General features: G+C 38.8%; 1 protein-coding gene across 11 annotated transcripts in view; it reads left to right on the top strand.

Annotated features, from left to right (window-relative positions):
• RALYL (RALY RNA binding protein like) overlaps positions 1-13,150 on the top strand; it is an 826,242-nt gene that overhangs the window by 725,651 nt on the left and 87,441 nt on the right. For all 11 annotated transcript variants that reach the window (XM_061439477.1, XM_061439475.1, XM_061439476.1 and 8 more), the window contains one exon: positions 5,164-5,211. In XM_061439477.1, coding sequence (XP_061295461.1) covers positions 5,164-5,211 — 48 coding nt within the window. The remainder of the gene's footprint in view (positions 1-5,163; positions 5,212-13,150) is intronic.

The raw sequence follows: 13,150 nt of genomic DNA, 5'->3' as shown, positions 1-13,150 counted from the left end.
TCAGTCAGGCTGTGTTGGACAGGAACCAGCCCTATCTGATAAGCCAATTGTGCTGGGTCAGTACCCCTGCCCTGTACATAGTGAGTGTGAGGACAAATACGTAATCTATACTGAAAACCATGAATGACAAGCCCTCCTCAATATGTTCTTTCAATTTTCTTAACAAAAGAAGTTATAAAGGACCATTAAATTGATATTTGGGGAATATAAAATTACTTGCCTGTTGTATGGTGGTTAGATACAAAATTACCCCATGACTTAGCAATTCTACTGTTAGGCATATACTCAAAAGGGGTGAAAGGAGCCCCCCCAAAAATGTTTGCTCACCTAAGTTCGTAATAGGATTATACACAACAGCCAGAAGATGGAAGCAATTCAGATTCTATCAACAAATGAACAGATAAACAAAAATTCACACACACACGAGTGGAGAATTATTCAGGCATTAAAAAGGGATTGAAATTATGATATGTGCTAGAACATAGATAAGACTTGAAGAATTACACCAGGTAAAATAAGCCAAGCAAGAAAGGACAAACAATATATGATTCTACTTATATGCAGTATCTAGAGAAGACAAATTCACAACTATAGTAAGTAGAATAGCAGTCACTGAGGCTTGGGGAAGGACCAAGGGAGCAAGGGAATGAAGAAATATTGTCTAATGGGCACAGAGTTTCTGTTTGAAATGATAACAAATTTTTGGAAATGGTTAATTGCTCAACATTGCCATTGAATTTTGACATGTGAAATTGACTTAAAGTGATTAGAAATGTAAATTTAGTTATGCATATTTTATAACAGTAAAATAAATGAGTATTAAAAATTACTCCCCTGTAATACCAATATTCTATTTAGCATAAGATTAAATTTCTTCCAGGCTGCAGAGGGCTGCATGGTGATGAAAAACAGCTCCAGATATGGATTCAGAAGTCTTTTCCTCCAGTCTCAGCCCTGTCACTTACAAGATATAAAATTTGAGCTAGCCACTGAGGTCCCTTGCACTTTAATTTTTTCCAGTTATAAAAACCAATACAGCTGTTTTGAGAGCTTAAAATTATTAATAAAAAGTAATAATGCATATAAAGTGTTTTGTAAACTCTAAAATTTATATAAGTGGATGGGGAAATTTTTTTTTTTATACTATTTATATTCCTTAATCCCACAAAGTACTTCTCCCCTCTACTGTCTCACCTCTCCCCCTGTCAGAGAGAGAGAGAGAAAAATTCTCACCACGGTCTTCTTCTTTTTTTTTTTTGAAAATATGTACCATGAGGTACTTTAGTTATTTTCAGTATTCATCCCACTAGCATAATATCTAAGACAGAACTATGTCATACCATATTCTTTTTTTTTTTTCTGAAAAATTTCACAATATAATGTTGATAGTTTACCATGAAGAAATTAAGAAAAGAGAATAGTTTCTAATGTTTATCCAAGTATTGACTGTTCATAGTGCTCTTTACTCCTTCCTGTATTTCCCAGTTTTGTTTTGATATTATCATCATTCATAAAGGACTTTATCATTTTTTATAGCTCATGCATGCTTCCTTAGCTTTCATTTCTCTGAAGGTGTTTTCACCCCCATTTCAAAAGATACTTTCAATGAATATCTATTACAGAATTGACAGCTTTAATTTTTCAGCACTTTATTTTTTTTTTTTTTTGATAAATTTAACACCTTTTATTGCCATACCTCATTTTACTGTGCTTTGCTTTAGTGAGCTTTATAGATACATGGTTTTTTTTTTTTTCCCTTGTTAATTTTCTGTTTAGTTGATCTATCCATAAGTGTGAGTGGGGTATTAAAGTCTCCCACTATTATTGTGTTATTGTTAATTTCTCCTTTCATACTTGTTAGGATTTGTCTTACATACTGCGGTGCTCCCATGTTGGGTGGATATATATTTATAATTGTTATATCTTCTTCTTGGATTGATCCTTTGATCATTATGTGGTGACCTTCTTTGTCTCTTTTCACAGCCTTTGTTTTAAAGTCTAATTTATCTGATACGAGTATCGTGACTCCTGCTTTCTTTTGGTCCCAATTTGCATGGAAAATCTTTTTCCAGCCCTACACTTTCAGTCTGTGTGTGTCCCCTGTTTTGAGGTGGGTCTCTTGTAGACAACATATGTAGGGGTCTTGTTTTTGTATCCATTCAGCCAGTCTTTGTCTTTTGGTTGGGGCATTCAACCCATTTGCGTTTAAGGTAATTACTAATAAGTATGATCCCGTTGCCATTTACTTTATTGTTTTGGGCTCGAGTTTATACACCATTTTTGTGTTTCCTGTCTTGAGAATATCCTTTAGTATTTGTTGGAGAGCTGGTTTGGTGGTGCAGAATTCTCTCAGCTTTTGCTTGTCTGAAAAGCTTTTGATTTCTCCTTCATACTTGAATGAGATCCTTCCTGGGTACAATAATCTGGGCTGTAGGTTATTTTCTCTCATCATTTTAAGTATGTCTTGCCATTCCCTCCTGGCTTGAAGAGTTTCTATTGAAAGATCAGCTGTTATCCTTATGGGAATTCCCTTGTGTGTTATTTGTTGTTTTTCCTTTGCTGCTTTTAATATTTGTTCTTTGTGTTTGATCTTTGTTAATTTGATTAATATGTGTCTTGGGGTGTTTCTCCTTGGGTTTATCCTGTTTGGGACTCTCTGGGTTTCTTGGACTTGGGTGATTATTTCCTTCCCCACTTTAGGGAAGTTTTCAACTATTATCTCCTCAAGTATTTTCTCATGGTCTTTCTTTTTGTCTTCTTCTTCTGGAACCCCTATGATTCGAATGTTGTAGCGTTTAATATTGTCCTGGAGGTCTCTGAGATTGTCCTCATTTCTTTTAATTTGTTTTTCTTTTATCCTCTCTGATTCATTTATTTCTGCCATTCTATCTTCTAATTCACTAATCCTATCTTCTGCCTCTGTTATTCTACTATTTGTTGGCTCCAGAGTGTTTTTAATTTCATTTATTGCATTATTCATTATATACTGACTCTTTTTTATTTCTTCTAGGTCCTTGTTAAACCTTTCTTGCATCTTCTCAATCCTTGTCTCCAGGCTATTTATCTGTGATTCCATTTTAATTTCAAGATTTTGGATCAATTTCACTATCATTATTTGGAATTCTTTATCAGGTAGATTCCCTATCTCTTCCTCTTTTGTTTGGTTTGGTGGGCATTTATCCTGTTCCTTTATCTGCTGGGTATTCTTCTGTCTCTTCATCTTGTTTAAATTGCTGAGTTTGGGAGTCCTTTCTGTATTCTGGCAGTTTGTGGAGTTCTCTTTATTGTGGTGTTTCCTTGCTGTGTGTGGGTATGTAGAGGTGGCTTATCAAGGTTTCCTGGTTAGGGAAGCTTGTGTCGGTGTTCTGGTGGATGGAGCTGTATTTCTTCTCTTTGTTCAGTCGCGCTATGGGGAGGAAGGGAGGGATGCTGCAAACAAATGACACTGGCGTGCGCTCGCAGTGCCTCAGCCACACTGGGTCTGCCCCCGCTCACGGCGCGTGTAGCCTCCCTGCCCACACTGCTCAGGCTCTAGGTTGTTCCGCCGGGAACAATCCGAGGCTGGCCCTGGGTTGCATGCACCTCCCAGGTCCAAGCCGCTCTGGTTCAGGCACTCAGGTAGTCCTCAGAGGCGCAGACTCAGTTGGGGCTGCGTTTTGGGCTCTTCCCAGGTCCGAGCAGCTCAGGTGATGAGGTGTTTGGCGAGTGCCAATGGTGCGACTTATCGCCTCCCCGCCACTTGGTTATCTGGGTGTAAAACCGGCACACCTTCTCAGGCAGATGTTGACCGTCCAGACCCCCAAGAAGTTTTAGTTAGCAAAGAAGCCAGTTTTATAGATAATGTCTCTCTGGGGCTGCGATTGCCCCCTTCCGGCTCTGGCTGCCTATCACCGGAGGGGGAAGGTTTGCAGCCGGCTACCTCTGTTTAGTCCTTTGTCCCGTGTGCGGGCTGGCGGTGTCTTAGGTTAGGGCTGGCTTTTCGCATGGTAGATATCTCACAGTCTGGTTTGCTAGCCCAAATTATTTCGCTCAGATAGTGCTCAGGGTATTCAGGCCAGATTCTTACTCTGAGCGATGCAGCCCGCGCCGCGCCTCCCTGCCCAGCCCCCGCTTGCTAATGGCGGATGCAGGCGTCTGCGCTGCTTCTCCGCTGGAGGAGTTACCGTAGGGCTCGCAATCTGCGAGTTTTAATTGTTTATTTATTTTTTCTCCCTGTTATGTTGTCCTCTGTGCTTCCAAAGCTCGGCACGGATTCGGCAGTGAGAAGGTTTCCTGGTGTTTGGAAACTTCTCTCTTTTTAAGACTCCCTTCCCGGGACGGAACTCCGTCCCTCCCTCTTTTGTCTCTTTTATTGTCTTTAATATTTTTTCCTACCTCCTTTCGAGGAGTTGGGTTGCTTTTCTGGGTGCCTGATGTCCTCTGCCGGCATTCAGAAGTTGTTCTGTGGAATTTACTTGACGTTTAAGTGCTCTTTTGATGAATTTGTGGAGGAGAAAGTGTTTTCCCCATCCTACTCCTCCGCCATCTTGGCGCCTTCCCGGAAATTTTTATTATACATTCATTTAAGGAGCTTAGTAATAATCTTATCCTTGAAATGTGCTTATTAACTCTTCTGTAAGTGCCCTACAATATTGGTATTGTTGGTAAGTCTCAAAGTTTCTTTTTTGTTCATTTTTCTCTGCATCAAGTACTGAAGAGCAAGTTTTTAGAATAACAAGAATATGCTGAATTTCTGAGGAAACCATTTTGTATTTACTTTACTTACATTAAACTTTTCCATTTATATTATTTATATACCATTTGTTTATTGTTTATTTAGCCTCATTATACATACCTCAGGAAGAAGGAATAGCTATATTATATATTGTCTGGGGACAAATGGTTCTACAAGTATTAAAAGTATTTAAAAAATTAATTTGGCTACCTGTTCTCATCTTCATTCCAAACCAACTCAATCCATTATCAGTGTTTACATTATCAAACCTATAATGAGTTTGACATGGCAGTATATCTAACCGGACACTATCTTGTAAAGTCCTTTGGATACATAATTGCATTGGAAAATAAATATGCAAAAGTAATATAAATTTATTACACTTACATTATAGATTAATACCAAAATTACTGTGATGTCAACAACTAATTTCTTGTTTCCCTCCTCAGTGGTTATGTCTTTGACTATGACTACTACAGAGATGATTTCTACAATCGGTATGTAAATTTCTCATCCTTGTTTCCCTTTGATTTAAATTATCTTTTAACTCTTCTGTACCTTTCATTCACAGATATTATTGATTAAATGATATTTTACAGTAAAAAAGTAAGTTTCAATTAAATATAAGATGGACAGATTTTCATCTTGTGATTGTACCTACTACAGTATAGAAGATCTTGGGCTTTTAGACTTTGGTGGTGCTTAAGCCTAAAATTTGGTTTCTGATATTTGGATGATATTTTAAAGATTTATTAACCAATATTATTTTCCAGATCTTGAAATTGGAATTCTTGACTTGGAATTCTTCAAGACTGAGAGATTTATAAATTCAGACAAAGAGTCCAACCTTCTAAAATACATCTACTTCCACACAACACGCACATTCAGTAAAAATTGCGGACACGTCTCGCTCTGCACGGTAGTGTGGGACCGGAAAGGAAACCGGGCAGAGTGACGTTAATAGTCAATAGGAGAAATAGGGTTGTCCGTGACCTTTAAAAAATTTCTGTCAAAACATTAAAAACTCTATGTTATAAATGTATATATGCATATATACATACATATATAGAAATTCCTCATGCATACATATAGGAAAATACAGTGAAATGGTTATTTAGTATACTAATTTAAAATTGGAACATTTTAATGTAAAAATACTAAGAGTTAATGTACTTTTTTCTTGTAAAAATGACTTATCAAAAGTAATTTGACTAGTACTAGCCTTCTTCTTTTATTATGATATGAGGCAAGCACCTCTTCTACCCCTCAGTGAATTGTTATGCTACTAATACTGGGTCAGCTTTGACATTTTATCAGGGTTGTGAACTACCTCTAAGATTTCCTCAAGATGATTCCTTTTCTTTGCCAATTTCACTTCCTCTGGGACATCTTCTTCCCTTTTCAGCACATCACAACCACTTACCTCATTTATGTCAGTATGTTTTATTTTACTAAATTGCTCTGTCTCCATCTCTAGAGTCTCTTGAGTGGAAGAGTATCCACATCCCTACAAACAGCTATTTCTCCTATAATTCCATTTACATTTAATTTTAATTTTACTCCCAGTTTCACTCCTCGGTTCTCTGCTATACCAATTCCCTCTTTTGATTACCCATTCTTACAAAATCCCACATGGACTCATCACCAGGAAGCAAAAAGATCTGTGTGTGAACTAACAAATACACAATGACAAATCCCTGACAGACTTTGAAAGAGGTGACCTGATCGTCAGGAACGTCTGTTAATTAGGTAGAGATTTGTGGACTGAAAAACCAGTAGCAAAGCTTGGACTTTATGAAATTACTCACAGTTAATATATGTGGTAAAACTGAAATTTGACTTTTTCTGTTGGGGGCATTGGTGTCATTTAACTTAGGATTGGCAAATGAAATTCTGATAGTAGAGATATGCGAAACAAGAATTATCTGTGCTAGGTCAATGGACCATACACACACATACAAAAACAAAGTAAATATTGTTTAAAATTCTATTCAAACAAACAAACAAATATGCCAAGGCATAAAAATGCAAAGCTTGAAAAACAGAACATTTTATGTAGGGAAGAAACTACATAATCCCTCGTAAGGGTCTCCTTTTTGCTCAGCCGCACGGGTCCTCTCCCAGCCCCAGGAGATCTCCGTGTTCCTTCCTGTCTGGGGACCTTCCTCTGCGCACTTCTGCTCCTGCCTCTCTCCACCGTCTAGTTAAGGACTCCATTCTTCAGGTCTCAGCGTGGACTCCTCTCTCAGACTGAATGAGGTTCTTCTGTTTCCCTCTCTGCACCTGTTACTGTTCCTTCACAGTACTGCTCCTCGTTTATATTGCTAGATTTCTCTCTGCAGTAACAATATTTGGTTTATTTCTGCTTGCTTTCCTTCCTCCCAGAGGGCAGGAAAGATGCTCAGCTCTGCTTATTGTATCCTCAGGCACTATCATTAAGTCTCACGCATACTGGAAACTCAGCTTTTGTTATTAATTCATTTCCTTAGATTTAGAGACATTTTGCTTTCTCCAAGGTCACATAGTTAATTAGTGGCAGCACTACAATCATAAACTAGGTCTCCATTTATATTCAATAACCAACTGTGCAGATACACACAACAGAAGGGGAGCAATATTGGCCTATGGTTTTACATAAAAGGAAACAGCCTTATCTACACAAAATCAAATCCACAGCCATACCTTTAGCACCACTGTGTTCAAAGCTAAGCAAGTGACTTCTCTAGTCATCCTTTTATGACCAAATATAAATTTTTAAGGATGACTTTCTCAAATAATTTTTAAAATTTATGTAAAATATAATATTTAATTTTAAATACTTAATAGCTTGTAATAACCCATCCTAACAATGATGTAAAGATCTGGCAGCATTAAAATAATCCCATTTACTGAAAAAAAAAGATAACATTTAACTAGTCTTTCAATTATTTGAATATTTCAGTTTTTGACAATTTAAAAACATTTTCTGATACTCTTCTGTGTTTCAGGATACAGAACACTGTCTTCATTGCTATGAATAAAGTTGCCAACTAATATACATTGTCTTTTAGACTGTCAATATGAAACTGTTTTCACATTGTTATCACTTAAATATTTTCTATCATGTGACTTCCTTGCACATTTAAGAATTTCTACTTAAAATGGAGTAGATGGTAGGAGACCCAAGTTCTGGTAATCAACCTGTAAACTTTGGGTCAGGTTTACAGTTTTCTCAGCGACCCAGGCAGCACTCGTGGTAAATAGCCTGCTTGCCAGTGCAGGAGACATAAGAGATGTGGGTTCGATCCCTGGGTGGGGAAGATCCCCTGGAGGAGGGCATGACAACTCACTGCAGTATTCTTGCCTGGGGAATTCCATTGGCAGAGGAGCCTCACAGGCTACACTCCACAGGGTCACAAAAAGTCAAACATCAACTGAAGCAACTTACCACTGGCCCAATATTTGCGTTTTACTGTGTATATATTACAGCTAAAAAAATCGTAAGATATATATGTAGGTAGATGATAAATAAATATATTTTACAAGCAAACAAACAAGAGCCTTAATCAGCAAGTAATTACAGAGCCTGAAGCTTTCAGATGGTTCTCCATCTCACACAAAAAGCTAACTCTGAATAATTTCTGAAATCATTTGCTTCTCTTATATAAAACCTGTTTGGTTTGTAGGTGTACAGAGATGAGTATGGGTGTGCTGCTAACAGACTGTCTGAGCAGCCTGTGCTCTCATTAGTTAATTTCCCATCTTCTGCATTTGGCTAAGAGAGAGAGAAGCATCTGCCATAGTAGACACAGTCAGGAGTTCCCTGTGAACCTAGATTCCCCAGGAAGGGACAAGAGTGGAGAGGCTGGACAAGAGAAATAGCCTAACAGGCCAGTGCTAACAGTTTTATCCACAGTAATCCCTCCTTAGTTACATTCTGCTTGTGTTTATCGTTAACTTTTTGCTCTTTTTACTAACGGCACAAGCGTGGGCAATCTATTTAACGCCACAAAAACTTGTCTCATCGATGAAGTGAGCATGAAATTAATGTCTACCCCATAATACTGTTCTGAGGATTCAATGAAGTAGCATTTTTATGACTTGCATTGTGCCTGGTGTGTTTTTTGTACTTAATCAATGTTAGCTGCTGGTAGCTGACAGTAACCATTAATAGTGGCAGAGAATATGTTCCTTATACTGATATTCAAGTAGCAATGTCCCTGTGACTGAGGAATACACTGATTGGTCAGCTGTCCTTTCATAGTAAGTCCATTGTGACACCTCTGGATCATTCTTTTTGTATTGTTTTCCCTCCTCCTGCCCCCTAGAGCATTCCAGTTGCAGCTGAACACTCTTATCAACACTCAGCTATTTCCATTCACTCCACGCTGCTTGGTTTTCTGTCAGGAAAACAGACATCATACAGTTATGCTGAACAAGGAGAATTGCTTGTAAGAACTTTCTATGTGTTAAGGAACTAAAAAAGGCAAAAACAAATAACAACACAAAGCCCACAGTGATATGATGGAGCCAGCAAACTACCTCGTCTCTACCACCTCTGGGGCTGGAAAACAGGAAAAGGAAGGATTATCAGATATCACTCTAGAAAAGGGGGCTTCCAGAGCTCACAGTGAGCGTAGGAAGTTCTGCTTAGTTGCTGCTACTGTATCTGAACCCGGAGAAACCCACGGGGCTGGAACCCAGACCTCTAAAGAAGCAGTGCCACCTGATGCCTGGGTCTCTGAGGAAGTGTGGAGACTGTTCTGCAAATGTTGCAAAAGTTTTCAAACTGGATTCAGCTGCCACTTCTGGAATGCATTGCTGCTGTCAGGGTGAAGAAACAAGGCTGCAGTAATGCTGAAAAAACAAGAAGCCAAAACAAAACCAGGAAGCAAAACAGAAAGCGTCAAGTCCTCTCTTCCTGTTCCAATCTTAGTCTCTTTCTCAAGCCCTTAACTGGCTGAGCCTAGAAAGGAGCCAGCTGGCCCCAGCAGAAGTGTGGCTTACCGAGTCTCAACTCCAGCTGTTACTAAATGCCTCTCATGAAGCTGAGAGGTAATGTCTCAGTAACTGACATTCATTTACATCCTATTGTTAGCCTGTTTCTGCCAGGCTTGGGAATTCTCATATAATGGGCGAGTTTCAACTCTCGCATTGTTTTAGCTTAGAAAACTTCTCTACACAAAGTTCCATCTTAATGTGAATGTTTCAATACATTATTCCAACAGTAACTTTTCCAACGGAGAAGGCAATGGCACCCCACTCCAGTACTCTTGCCTGGAAAATCCCATGGACGGAGGGGCCTGGTGGGCTGCAGTCCATGGGGTCGCTAGGAGTCGGACACGACTAAGCGACTTCATTTTATTTTTTCACTTTCATGCATTGGAGAAGGAAATGGCAACCCACTCCAGTGTTCTTGCCTGGAGAATCCCAGGGACAGGGGAGCCTGGTGGGCTACCGTCTATGGGGTCGCACAGAGTCGGACACGACTGAAGCAACTTAGCAGCAGCAGCAGCAACTTTTCCAAAAACTAATTTCGTGTCTCTCCATGGTTTCGGGAATCATGAACTGAAAGTGAAGTGATAGTCACTCAGTTGCGTCCGACTCATTGTGACCCCATGGACTGTAGCCCTCCAGGCTCCTCTGGCAGTGGAGTTTTCCAGGCAATAATACTGGAGTAGGTAGCCATTCCCTTCTCCAGGGGGTCCTCCTAATCCAGGGATCAAACCTGGGTCTCCCACATTGCAGGGAGAGTCTTTCCTGTCTGAGCGACCAGGGAAGAGTATCACTAACAATAGACTTTCGAAGTTATTCTAAGCTGTACCAAAAAAAACTGCCCAATTTACAGCATTCAATGGCGTTTTCTTTCAAAGGCCAACTATGACTCTAAATGAAGGACATTACATGTTATTAAAATGAAACATAAATATTTGTACTATCCCAAGTAAAGTAAAAGGAGAAGTATAGCTAAAATTCGGAATACCCCCAAGGAATGTTTTCAGTTTCTGAGATATCAGCAGTTTTAATGAAACCTCTCTTCAATAGTACCAGGAAAGGCACTGAGGCATTTATCACCTCCAGTAATGAGCAAACTTCTATTGATAGAAAAAAAAAAAAAAGAAGAAGAAGCAATGTCAGAGCTTCCTGACCTTAAATATATATGTGTGTGTGTGTGTGTGTGTGTATACACATACATACCAGTGATTCAAAATGGGGCATTGCTCAGTTCTGGATCCATTTTGACATTGAGTAAATTAACATAGGAGAAGCTACGAGAGTTGCAGTTAATGAAAAACAACTCTAAGTCACGTTGTACTTGTCTCAGATCATTGATTATGGAGCACAGTATATATTCATGAATATTGGAAAAACATATTAGCAAGAAGCAACGTCTGTTTCACTATGCAAATTTAAATTACCATCTGGTAAAATGGGATTCCACTTAAAACACTTGGAAGGCTTAGCATGGCACGGTTGACGAAGGATGTGATTCGGAGTTAGAAGACAAGTTGCAGGTCTCAACGCATGTGTGTTGACTGGTTAAACTTGGGGGTGGGACGGTTATCTCATCCATTTCCCACAAGTTTCCTTCATGGGCAAAATGGCTTAACAATACACATGTTACAGAATTATAAGAATTAAATAGAATCAGTTTATTGATTAATAACCTCACAATTGCTACCTGAATCCATTCACTTTTTAACAAGATACCAAAATTGTACAAAATATAAAGATTAGATTAAGGTCAAGATATTGCTAAAATAGATCATTGATGATCACAGTCAATGCTTTAAAAGCATGTTCAAGAAGCATTTGTACAAGACCAGGGATGGGGCTTGCTGGCAGGGGGTGGGCTGTTGGCAAGGGTGGCTTCACGGAAAATCATGGAAAAGTTTAGTGACAAAAAAACAGAAATAAGAATTATTCATTTACTGGTCTCAAGTGAAGTGTGCCTATAAAAAGCATTTTTTGGATTCAGCTGTAACCAAAAGCTTATTTGAAGTCAAAAGGTAGAAATTACAAACAGATTTTATGAATTTCAAGTAGTTCAAACAGTACAGAAAGCAGATATTCTAATAGGCTAGAATCATTCATGTGGATTTCAAATATAGCCTTTTTAAAAAATGAATGGCATCTTAGTTTGGTTTTATAGATTCTGTTTATCAGAAGTCAAATAAGCTGAAGACAGAAACCCTTCTTGTCATTCAACAAGGTTGAATGAAGACACAGCCAGAGATCACCGATCCTAGAGTTATTGATCTTCATTTATCTGCTAAAAGCGTCCAGGGAGAACATGGCCCTGAATAGGTGGTCAAATTTTGGTTCTGGGAAGGCCAGTTGTTTAACCCAAAGTCCAGACTACACTTTTTGGTTAGCACTTAATCCCATAGTGACTGTAAATTTGGGTTCGTAAGTAAGGAAAATGAAAAAGTATTTTTATGTGGGAAATTTAGAAGAAAACAGATAATTACTGATTTTTAAGTTATTATTTATCTAAATGATAATCTAGTGTTCAGTGACAAAATAATACACAAATATTACATTTTCAATTTTTTTCATGAATTTTAAAATCACATTGGTTGACAGTTAAAGTTCAGTTCAGTTAGTCGCTCAGTCGTGTCTGACTCTGCAACCCCATGAACTGCAGCACGCCAGGCCTCCCTGTCCATCACCAACTCCCAGAGTCCACCCAAACTCATGTCCATTGAGTTGGTGATGCCATCCAACCATCTCATCCTCTGTCGCCCCTTCTCCTCCTGCCCTGTCTTTCCCTGCATCAGGGTCTTTTCAAATGAGTCAGCTCTCCACATCAGGTGGCCAAAGTATTGGAGTTTCTGACAGTGAAAAATGGGCATCAAATTAAAAGTCCAGCAATCAAGTAATGATTTATTAGACTGTGGTATATCTACTTGTGAAAATGCACCACAAAACTTAAACGTTGTGAATGAGTGAAGTTCACTCAGTCACGTCCAACTCTTTGCAACCCCATGGGCTATACAGTCCATGGGATTCTCCAGGCCAGAATACTGGAGTGGAATAGCATTTCTCTGCTCCAGGGGGATCTTCCTAGCCCAGGGATCGAACCCAGGTCTCACTGCATTGCAGGTGGATTCTTTACCAGCTGAACCACAAGGGAAGCCCAAGAATAATGGAGTGGGTAGCCTATCCCTTCTCCAGCAGATCTTCCCTACCAAGGAATCGAACTGGGGTCTCCTGCATTGCAGGTGGATTTTTTACCTAATGAGCTAAAAATAAACATTAGAAAGACCATTTAGCAAACGTGGGAAATGTTTTTAATATAAACCAAAGAGAATTAGCCAGGATACATTATGTTTTCAGTTATGTAAAAAAATACGAATTCTTGTAGAAAAAAGATTAGAAAATGACAGTAATTGTTTTAGGGTAAGAGATAGGAGGTTATTTTTTCCATATATATTTTCTGAAAATACATTAAAA

The sequence above is a fragment of the Bos javanicus genome, chromosome 14 (assembly GCF_032452875.1).
Source record: "Bos javanicus breed banteng chromosome 14, ARS-OSU_banteng_1.0, whole genome shotgun sequence".
NCBI classification, from domain to species: Eukaryota; Metazoa; Chordata; class Mammalia; order Artiodactyla; family Bovidae; genus Bos; species Bos javanicus.
The sequence above is the reverse complement of the archived record's forward strand: the minus strand, read 5'-3'. Positions and strand labels throughout refer to the sequence as shown.